The sequence below is a fragment of the Crocuta crocuta genome, unplaced genomic scaffold (genome assembly GCF_008692635.1).
Source record: "Crocuta crocuta isolate KB4526 unplaced genomic scaffold, BGI_CrCroc_1.0 scaffold41, whole genome shotgun sequence".
NCBI lineage: Eukaryota > Metazoa > Chordata > Mammalia > Carnivora > Hyaenidae > Crocuta > Crocuta crocuta.
Genome location: NW_027529428.1, coordinates 14,866,021 through 14,877,907, shown reverse-complemented (window position 1 = coordinate 14,877,907; position 11,887 = coordinate 14,866,021). Strand labels below are relative to the sequence as shown.

At 41.2% G+C, this 11,887-nt stretch overlaps 1 protein-coding gene across 8 annotated transcripts in view; it reads left to right on the top strand.

Annotated features, from left to right (window-relative positions):
* Window positions 1-11,887, top strand: part of RFX3 (regulatory factor X3) — a 250,388-nt gene that overhangs the window by 180,252 nt on the left and 58,249 nt on the right. For all 8 annotated transcript variants that reach the window (XM_077759440.1, XM_077759435.1, XM_077759433.1 and 5 more), the window contains one exon: window positions 1,452-1,571. In XM_077759440.1, the coding sequence (XP_077615566.1) occupies window positions 1,452-1,571 (120 nt within the window). The remainder of the gene's footprint in view (window positions 1-1,451; window positions 1,572-11,887) is intronic.

Here is an 11,887-nt window from a genome sequence, read left to right as displayed (position 1 = left end):
ACAGGCTGATCCCCCCCCGCCCCCCAGCCATCTCCCCACCAACCCAACAAAAATGCTGATTTGTTGGAAACGGAGAAGAAACTAGACACTTCATCTATTTCGGTCTACAAGGGAGACCCCGTTTTACTCCGTAGCTGTCATTGGTTACGTCCCCTGGGGACTGTCGCCTGCTTCCCCCCTCCCCCCACTTTACTACTTACCCTACTCCTGTTTGTAAGGGAGAATGCTACTAATTGAGTTTTTTGTTTTCATTTTTTTGCTCTATTTTGCAGTGACTTTTGGAGACAAGATCTGTCTCTGAAAGTGGAATGCATTTAAGTTTCCGTACTATTCTACTTTGCCGAAACTATATAGATATTCAGATGCCCCACTTTTTTTTTTTAAACTAGCAATATTATTTATATAATAAGATTGTAATGTCTTTGAATATGTAGACTTCATCTAATCTATGTTCTTTAATCTTGGAAGTCGAACTCTGTTCTATTTTTATATAAAATATTTAATCCACGCTCTTCTTGCATTTCTTTTTTGTAAATGAAAGAAAAAAATGGAAAACGCAGCTGATGTCTTGCTATATATAGACCTGTGGAAAACTATTTTGCCTTTGCAAAAATTTACATATTTAACATGTTATTTTTGCAAGAATTTGCAAATTTCATTCAGAGCAAAACTTTGTCATCTCTAATAACAAACATGGTCTTTCTCAAGAAGATGGGGAAATTGTGACAATTTTTATCCAGGTGGAAATTTGCCATTTTCACAGAGAAACTTCCCCATGTCTGTTGTGACACATGTTATTCAGCCTGCAAAACTGATATGAATTCATTAAAACAGAGACTAATAAAATATGTTTCACAATCAATGGATTAAACGCTTGCTTCCTTTTAGGTTTCAGAATAATAACGTGATAGACTTTCCCTCCACATTCCATATCTGGGAAGTTACCTTCCCCGTCCCTGCAGTAATAGACATTGTAAGAATGTAGAACTTACCCAAGACAGTAGAATTAGATTTCTTTTCTTCATTTTCTGTAACCACTTTATAATCAATTCTTATCTAGTGTGTAGCCCTTTATCCTGTTAATGAATTTTTATTGGCCAAGTGTGTTTCCCACCTTTACCCCTTCTAAATTAAATCTAGAATGTAAATTTGAAAATCACAGTGTAACTTAAATGCAGTAAGTGGCCTGTTGTACTAATATTTCAGTTTATAAGGAAAGATTTTTCGCAGGGCCCTGCCGCCGATGGATTCGGAATCTTATTTTGATTCTTCCGATGTAGCCACCATAAAAATGTACAGGTAATCCAGAACAGGCAGATCATAAATCCGTAACACGAATATGCTGCTTTTACTGAATCGTTCCAAATGTGAAGTTAAACGGACATCGTGTCTGATGAGTATTGGTTTGACTGACTTCTTGTGTCTCTAATGTTTGTTGTTCTTTTATGAAGAGGAAACTCCAAATACCATTACTATGGGATCCGCGTCAAGCCAGATTCCCCTCTGAATCGTCTGCAGGAAGACATGCAGTACATGGCTATGAGGCAGCAGCCCATGCAGCAGAAACAAAGGTAGACTCCGGGATTCCCACTTGCCTGTCCAAGCCACAGATCTCTTTAGGGGTTCCGTCTCCTTTCCGTTCTGAACAAATAGAGCAGGTACCTCGGTGTGCACGAATGCGACTCTTGCCGGCCTGCTTTTTACACGTGGACCGTTCTCGAATACGATTTGGTAGAGTTTCATTCACCTTGTCTGTGTTCCAAATCTTGTAAAATTACTTCTTTAATTTTGGCCTCTTGAGCCTCTTTCCAAGTTAAATGTGACCTCCCAACCTATTCAGCCAATGAAACCAAACCCAAAACATAAGAAGTGAACCCAAGCAGACACTCCCTGGAGAAACCTGTTTCAGTGTTGGTGAGTGAGTTCCTCGAGTGCTGTCTTGCACCTCCCTCAGTCATTCTTTTTGACATAACATGAGTTCTGGCAAAATGTTTAGGAGTTGTTACATTTTCTTGGAATCCAGCTTCCATAGATGAAGAATTGTAGATATTAGAGCTGGGAGAGATCTCCAGGATTCATGGATGGATGAATGGATGGATGGATGGGTGGGTGGATGGATAAAAGGGATCATAGATCATAGAATTGAAGAAATACCTCCATCTAGTCTGGCGCCTCAGTCCTGTGACAATCAGCGCCTTCATAGCTCTGTTTTTCATTTCAGCCCCACAGAGGCTAAATGATTTGCACAAGCTCATAATACTGTTACATAGCCAAGGGCCTTCTAGTCTCATGTGGCTTATATCACAGTTTAGAGTAAATAAAATGAAAAATCTCTCCCTTTTTACCAGTACAGCTCAGCCATGATACTAGTTATAATTTTTCTTTAAATTTTTTTTTAAATTTTTTCAATGTTTACTTTTGAGAGACAGAGAGAAATAGAGCATGATCAGGGAAGGAGCAGAGAGAGGGAGACACAGAATCTGAAGCAGGCTCCAGGCTCTGAGCTGTCAGCACAGAGCCCGACATGGGGCTTGAACTCATGAACCGTGAGATCATGACCGAAGCCAAAGTCGGATGCTCAACCAACTGAGCCACCCAGGTGCCTCATGCTTTTTCTTTTCAGTTGAGCATGCAGAGTTAGGTAGGAGAAAGGAGGGCTGGACACTGGTAGTCAGATGATCTGCCTCACTTTACTCCTTTTTTTGATCTGGGATGGTTGGCTGGATCCCCTCCACATCCATACTGGCTTAGTCAGAAGCATTAGCTCCAAGTCACTGCCAGAGAAACAGTGTATCATACGGTACTCCGTCCTTTGTTTAGTCAGCAAGCACTGATTGCGTCTCTACTACCTGCTAGACCCTCTGTACCCAGAGAAGCCATAGTCTCTAACTTTGAGGAATTAAGAAATTAAAAGGGAAGGCACATGAAACATTTTTCTTAAGTAATGCAGTCTGCAAAGTGCTGAAGTAAAGCTTTGATCCAGGAACTATTGAGATACAGAGGAATTTTAAGCAAACCCTGAGGAGGATTGAGAAGTGATCTAGGGAAAGTACTGTTTGAGAAGGACGTGGGTAAACAGGGGGGTACAGTCCAGGACGTCATTGGTAAGTACTGTGTGTTCTGGGGAGGCTCACATCGCAGGGGCAGAACTGAGAAGAAGATCGGCTCAGCAGGAAAGGAGATTTAAAACATACTTTGGGTTAGGGGACTTGGTTGTATCCGAAGCTAGTAAGTTTGTTCTTTGTGCATAACATATTGGAAGCTGTGTAAAAATTTGGAGCAGAACAATGAAACTTTTAGGTTTTTTTTCTAGACAGATAACTTTTTTTATTTTGGGTAAGACATTTAATGCGAGCAGGCTGGAGGTAAAGATGCTTGTTAAGTAATTGAACGCAATCATATTTTCCGGTGCCGGTGTCCCAGACTGAAGAGTCAGTTCAAGATGGGCCATTAAATAAAGGTTATCTCAAGGTTTTTAGCTTTTTAATTTGCAGTTTCTCCACCGTATTTTTAAATTGCTGATTTCTGGTTTTTTGAGGTATTGTCTGTGAAATATATTTAAAGGGCTCAGAAAAATACAATAAAATAAATCATAGAACAGTCCCCTTATATGGAGATGGAGTTTATGTGAATTGTAATAAGTTGTTACTGTCTTGGGTTGTAATTATTTTGTGCACCTGTTAGTGACAACGTGTACAGCCTCTACCTTCTGGTGTGTTCTCTGTACTCCTGCATCATGCACAGTGCAGCTGATGGTGAGATCGAGACCAAAGAAAAGACAAAAAAAAAAAAAAAGTTTAATTCAAAACAAACATATATTCCAATTTACAGGTGAACAAACACTTGATAAATTGCACTTAAGACAGCTGGATTTAACCTGCAAAGAATCCCAACAAATTCTCAACAAAACGGTAGCCTCCTAGGGACATTCTTTGTAAAAAGCCTGGGTTAGGGAAGCAAGTCCCAGGACTTGGGAAATTCTTCTTAGGAAACAGATTCCAGAGCTCTAAAGGTTAATAAGCCGTGAAAACCCTGCCTGCCATCTCCATCTAATTGTAATTGCTTTTAGAATTAGACATAATGTGGATATTTATATAAAATTCTCAGTGATATTAATACATTGTAGCAACTTTAGTTTCTTGTGGTGTTTGCTCTCTTGTGACATAGGATGTTAGAGAAGCAAAGAAATATAGCTGATCCTTGAGCAATATGGGGGTGAGGGGTGCTGACCCACACACAATCCAGAATCAGGGTGTAACTTCTGACTCCCGGACCAGAAGTCTTACCAGCCACATACACTGTCAGTTAATGCATATTTTGTACGTTATATGTATTATATTGTGTATACCTAGAGTAAAGTAATAGAAAAAAGAAACTGTTATTAAGAAACTTGGAAGGAAAATACATTTACAGGGGTGACCTGGGTGGCTCAGTTGGTTGGGTGTCCGACTTCGGCTCAGGTCATGATCTCACGGTTCGTGGGTTCGAGCCCCGCGTCGGGCTCTGTGCTGACAGCTAGCTGAGAGCCTGGAGGCTGTTTCGGATTCTGTATCTCCCTCTCTCTCTGACCCTCCCCTGCTCACGCTGTCTCTTTCTCTCTCTCCCTCAGAAATAAATAAAACATTAAAAAAATTGTTTTTAAAAAGAAGAAAATACATTTACAGTAATGTGATTATCGAAAAAATTTTGCATGCACGAGGATCTGCACAGTTCAAACCCGTGTTGCTTAAGGGCCACCTATACCCAAATTTCCTTTGTTTGTTTGTTTTTAATGATACACGTTTTGAATTGTGGATAGTTGCTCTTGGGATGGTGTCTTGCTAACTGATTGCAGTTAGTGTTATCAACCTCACAGCCCCCTCGTTGGGAGCAGGACAGAGGCAGGTTTCTGTTTTCTGTCTGAAGGAATCTACCAACTGGCCACGTTTGTAGGCCGTAAGCGAAGCCACTTCCCCCATTGTGCAGAAACACTTGCACCAAGGCGGCCTTTCTCTCCTTAAGTCTGGATGTGAGGGTTAATATTTGTTGGAAGACCATGGAAGAAGAAAGGATTGTATCATTTGCTTTATGGCTTATAAAACTCAAACGATCCTATCGAATATATTAAATTTTACATGAGAAGAGCCTGCCATTCTTGTGAAAATTCAAGTGACATGTGAAAGGTTTAGAGTATTTTATGGCAGCCCTTGTATTTAATATTTTAGAATATTCAGATGGGTTAAGCGCCTCAAGCATTAGGGTATGCATCTACATACACACAGCTTCCACAGTATAAATTTACATGTCTTATGTGTTCTTATGGGGCGAAAATTCAAGTATATGCAGTGTTCATTTTATCAACTACGAGTGAAGTTTTGGGGAAGTCAGTTTGAACATTTTTTTCTCTTAAGGCTGAAATCATAGAAGTTGGAGAAGCACTCATGATTATTGTTCTGTGCAGCTTTCTAATTTTTAGAACCCCTTTACGTACGGCGTCTCATTTGAAGATTTGCTAGGGGAGTAGGGGAAATTTTCACGTGTCTACAGTCCGATTCCTGGCAACACCACCATATGGAACAGAGCCATGCGTCTGGAAATACATGGAAACAGTTTCTGATTGGAAAAAAAATGGATGTCACAGAACCCATAGTTTACCTTAATTCAAAGGATGAAGCCATCCTCAAACCGTGTACTTAAAGGAGCAGATTAGAGCCCACTTGATTCCTAGGCAATCATGAGATAAAACAGGTGGCAAGAGGAAATAGAAGTGAGAAGGCGAAAAGGGTCTTCTGCTTGCTCTTGGGCTGTTCGTCAGAGCAGCGTGTGCACATTCAGGGGAGGGCCAGGTAGACCTAGGTCGTCCAGTGGCCCTTTGAGTGTCACCAATCTAGGGACTAGAATCTAGCCTAACACAGTATAATAACTTCGGCATATTGGTGACATTATAGGTCATCGAGAAGAGGTAAAGTGTCCTGGTTAAGAAAGCAAGAGAATGTGGAATAGCTTCTTTTAATATCTTCTGTTGAAAATATTTCCTATGGAGATAACTTCTGCACTTAAATGTAATCTTTCGTTTCCAGGGACATTTTCTCATGGAAAATTGGCTTGCCCTGCTTTAGATAATAAATAAATTAGGTTCTTATAGAGCAAAAAGATCAGCAATTTTCAACTGTACAAACCAGGTAAAAATGTTTGCTGCAGTTTATTTTTAATATTTAAAAGAAGTACCTAGAGAGTGCTGGCACACATATTTTAGTTATTTTTCCAAATCCTAGTAGCAGAAGCAGTGGCACAGAGAGCCAAGTGCTGTTGACTGTGGGCTGGGCTGTGTTTGATCTCGGTATCTGTTCTCAAAATATAAAAGTGCATTTATGATTCCTTCAGCAAACACGTAACAACCAGCAGCTGCATACAGAATATGTCCGTCACACCCAACAGAGATATCACACAAACATGAATGTTAACAGCTGGAAGAGAGATCAGCAGAGCAGTTCATCCTCTTCATGAGAAAACTGAAGCCCATAAAGGGTAGATAACCTACCACAGTCACGTAGCAGCCAGGGCAAGAGCCTGGTTCTCTTCTTATAAAAATGCCACCTTTAAAGAGGGAAGACAACCCAGGCAGAAACGCACACATGTGATAAAGTTTTGCATAGGAAATAAAAGGAGGGGCGCCTGGGTGTCTCAGTCAGCTAAGTATCCGACTCTTGATTTTGGCTCAGGCATGATCCTGAGGTTCATGGGTTCGAGCCCCCCATGCACTGTCAGTGCAGAGTCTGCCTGGGATTCTCTCTCACCCTCTCTCTACGCAGCCCCCCCCCAAATAAATAAAAGGAAAAGGAAAATTACACTTTAGTGAGTATGTCCCAACTAGTGAGGACATGTGTCACCTCCTGCCTCTTTGAGGGGTCCCTTCACAGGAAGTGGATTCTGTGGAAGTAGGAAACTTTGTGGCACTAACAGGAGGGGAAACCGAGGCCAGGTGGAAAGATGATAGAGGGAGGCTACTCTTGCTTTGCTGTAGACCAGCGTGAAAGCACGCATGTTCTAAGGAGTGACAGAGGACAAGAACCTTGTCATTCGAAGACCTTCCTTAGTGTGGACTTCCTTAGTATGGAAAGAACCCTATACTTAAAACCGGGAAATGGGGGTTTGAGTATAGGCTGCGTTGGGAGTGTGTGACTGGACTTCACTGAACCTTGGCTTCTCCGTCTGCAAAATGGAAATGAAGAGTAGACCACCTCACTGATTGTTTTGAAGTTCAAGTGGGAAAAAGTACATACTTTTTTTTTTAAATAACTGGAAACATTCAAGGGTTATATAAATTATTAATCTGTACCATTATACCATGTGGGCCAGAGAAGAAGATTTCTTGAAGAATAAGGCTGTTTCAGAGAACACTGAGCCCAAGCAGTTGGACAGCTTTGGCTTCTATTTCTTTCCTTCCATTCTTTTCCATTCTTCCATTTCTTCTTTCCATCCTCCTTGCCTCGCTGCCTTCCTTCCTTCCTTCCTCCCTCCCTCCCTTCCTTCCTTCCTTCCCCCCTTCCTTCCCCAGGCCAGTGGTTTTCAGCTCTGATTGACGTTAATAGTTTACTATCCCTTTCCTAGAACATGGAGCCCCTGGAGTGATTACAGAGCTAAGCGTCTACACCTGGTGGGTTGCTCTGAGGAAGCGGAAGGTGGCAGGCGTCTTTAGTGGGAAGTTGGCCAGGTGATTTGCCTTTGGCTTTTGGAAACATAAGGAATCTTGGGCACTGAAATACTGAATATTCACTCTGCCACTGCTGTGTGTTGTCTCTGATGTAAATATGGTTTCCACTGAAGATAAGAGAATCAAAAACAATCACAGTTCAGTGATTATTAACTGTAGTAATTTGTGTAAAGCTTGTTAATGGTAACAGCTACCTCTTATCCTTCTGGTAAACATTTAATGAACATTTAATAATATCCTTCAGTAAGCTCTTCCTATACAAGAATTCAGTGAGCAATTACATGGGCTATTTACCGATAAGGAAATTGAGGCCCATTTAATTTTGCCCTCTGCAAGAATCTCTCCCTAGAGCCTCGGGTTGTTCTCCATTGCGGGTTCCATCTTGGCCTCAGGTGGAGTCAGGTTGTTATTTTCCACATACAGGAGGAGGGGGGACATCCCTCTGGAATAGGTTTAACAAAAAGGGCCAGATGTAGGTGAAGGAAGTGTTGTACATATTTGCAGGGCAACTACACCAGTTCTCCACATGAATCCTAAGTCGCCTGTGCTGTGAGGACCCACTGAAGAAATTTGAGAAATGAGAATAGTGTCTGTCTCTTTGAACATTGCATCCTCCGCACCTAAAGAGGGCACTTAGCCCATGTGTCGGTGCTCTGTACATATCTGGTGAGTGAGCGAGTGATCCAAGCTTTCACTTTAGTCAACGGCTTCGACCTTCTCCTTTCCGTGAGAACCCTGGTGCAGTTAGTAGAACTGCCCCATCTGAATTGAATTTTTCCCTCCTCTCCTGGCCCAAGGGTAAAGGTAGAGCTAATGAAGAGACATGTGCTTTGCAAGCCACCAACGAGAATTGAAGAGATGGAGTAACTGTCACTAACCAGCAGGGTCGATGTTCGAAATCATTGAGACCCAGACATAGTTCGTGTGACACGGAGGAGTCAGTATTCTGAAAGAAAGGCGTTCTCAGCCCTCCCTGTTTTCCTCTGGCCTTTTCATGTTTTATATCATTCCAGACCTCAAGCCATCTAAAGATTTTCTGGGATAGTTGTTCTAAAGAGAATCTCAAGATGCCAATAGGAAACTTTAACCTCTTTCCCTGATACGAGCTCAACATTTCGATTTTTGTTCATGCAAATCAGATGATTGTGTCCTTTTAGAATGGTGAAGAGTCTTTTGGCCTGTGCAGTTCAGAGTTTGTGCTTTGTGGCACTTTTTGCTTGCTTCAGAGGGACTTTGCCAAATGTTTCATGTAGTCCATTGATAATCCTGGTGCTGCTAAATATACAAGAGTGAATATAATAAATACAGAGGCCATTCTTCGCCTTTCACTGGATTCCTTCAGTGTCTGTACGTGTGAGGTTATTGACAGAATGAGATATTATTTTACAGTGGAGTTCCAGCTGTCCAAGTTCTAAATAACAGGTATGACTAACCCCATGGGGGAAGATTCCTAACAATTGACCATGTTTTCTGTGTTAGTGAAAGGTTTCACGCACAGGCTCCGCTATTAAAGCATTAGACTTTCTGTGATTTCTTAATCATTAACAACTTTAGCTTTGATTGCCCATGGAGCTGCAAGCTGTTAAAATTATCATTTGCCTCTTACTAATTTTGAAACCAAGAGCTGTTTCTTCATTTGATGTAGCACAGGTCTTTCTCGGAACGTGTACGACTCCGGAGCACTGAGAATCTACCGTAAGAAAACATAATCTAAAACTATTGAATTTATAAAATAGATAGGATGGAGAAAATACTCTTAAATACTAAAAAGTGCAGTTTTTGAAAAGATTCAACAAAGAATTTTTTTGCATGAGAAAGTGTCTCTGGGTTTTGTGGTTTAGTGTTTGAATAGTGGGTATTTTATGAAGAAGGGAATTTGAAAGCGGTGTTTCAATGCCAAAAGGCCAGTTGAAATTCAGCCAGGGTTAACATCATGTTGGACTATCATGAAAGCCAATAGAATGTAAAAAAAAAAAAAAATCCTGAAAAAATTTTGTTTATACATAGCCTTTTCAAAACCATGCCCCTAAGATCCTTTACCCATAGTAAATACTCAATAAATATTTGTTAAATTAATTTGATACACGTTAAGACCATTTGGTAGTATGATAAACTGAAATATGTTAACCTTGAGCGTTCATTCATTCGTTATTATTATCCACTCACTGATAGTTATATCCCGAACGTAGTTTATTGGGAACAAATAGAAAATTGATGCCTTCGTGTAAAAACATGACTTTTCTCTGATGTTATCGGCATACTTGGACTGGGCTGAAGGAATTTCTATTGGGCCAAATTCTGTGCAGGCTACTCAACACATATCTGGGAGGCTAGTTAAAATGGTCAATTCCTAAGCCCCATCTTTAAAGATTTTGCTGGCTGGATCTAGGCTGAGCCTAGGGCTTGAAGTTTTTGGAAAGCTACCCAGACACTGATACTCATTTAGGCTTCAAAACCTAATGTAAGATGGTATCATCTATACCTGTTTCTTCCAGGAAGAATCAGTTACCACAGATAGTTGTCTGGCCTGTTTGTAAGGTGACTATTCTTGACTTCCTGTTAAACTTTGTCTTCAGTGAAGACCCAACTCTGAGGTGATGGTAGTGATCAGAGGTTTTCCTTAGATCATCAGGGAAACAAGCATCTAGCTTTCCTCTGTCCAGTGGCTGTGATTTCTGGGGATTCTTCATGGGACATGCCAGTCCCATGGAAAGCAGTACACGGAGATAGGCCACTACATAATTTATTACTTAAAGCAAAGCAGGAAAAGCAAAAATCAGGATTACATGGGAGCTCTCATACTTAGAGGCTCACAAGAATACTCCTCTTGTCTGTGAGCCATCTTGCCGCCCATTATGGCCCAGACCACTCCCAGACTCGTCCCCCAAGCCTTCTCTGAGGAGATAAAACCTGTTGACGTCCTGTTGACAAGGTAACCAGAGTGTATCCAGTCAGTCCATAGTTCGCCTTGCTATTCTTACGTTAGAGTAAATCCACTCTGTTTTCTTTTTTTCCCTTTACCTATCCTCAGATTTGTTCTTACGCACTGACCTGCATGGTCTCTCCAGAATTCACCAACTTCCTTTTTATTCACAGGCTAATCTTGATGTAATTTCCATCTCCTGTATAATATAGTGTACTTCTAATCAGCGCCTCCCACTCCATGTCATTATTAGGAAGCATGATCATACATTAATTACGGTGTACTCTGATTTGGGGTGCTTCCCTAGAATATCATACCTCTTCCTTCCCCTTAGGAATTTCCTCTGTTTATGTCTTTCTGAGAAAGCAGATAATTCTGCCTGCGGGCTTCAGGCTTGGGAAGTGCTGTGTGCAAGTAGGTTGTGACACAGCATCATCTGCCCTCTGAAAACTTACAATCCAAAAGGAATATACATCATTTCTTCTTGTTTTTTTTTGTTTTAATGTCTATTTTTGTGAGAGCACGAGCAAGCGTGAGCAGGGGAAGGGAAGAGAGAGAGGGAGACAGAGGATCTAAAGCAGGCTCTGCACTGACAGCAGAGAGCACAATGCTCTGCTCGAACTCACAAACCATGAGATCATGAGCTGAGCTGAAGTCAGAGAGTTCACCGGTGGAGCCACCCAGGCTCTCGGACATCATTTCCTTTTATGGTTAAATTTCACTTATCCTTGACATTTGTGCCTACGCAGCATCCATGGTGTGCTAGATGCTCTGCAGGACAGAGGAAGCTGGATCACGCATAGCCAGGCAAAGTCTCATAATTACTCTCCAATCCTGTGTTAAAATTTAATGTAGTTGAAATTTACAGGAAATATTTCCATTTTCTCTTCTGCAGGGTAAATAATTGAAATCCTTTTAACCTCTTGTCTGTTAACTCCCTCAATCCCAAACTCCATGAAGTTGAAGGAAGCAACACGGTTAAGCAATTTTTGCCTGTTCTATTAGTGATCTAAACTTTTGTAGCTTTAAAAGTGGGGGCTGAAATCAAAGGAAACCTGGAATGGATTAAAGAGGATGAAAACTTCCCAAAGGATAAAATCATTCAGCTCTTCCAGAACAGAATGGCTGGCAACTGCTTCCCCACACGAGTACTCGAAGTACTTGCCTCTTAAGTCTTTTTTTTTTTTTTTTTTTATTTCTAGGAGAGAGAGAGAGACAGCGTGAGCAGGAGAGGGTCAGAGAGAGAGGGAGTCACAGACTGAAACAGGCTC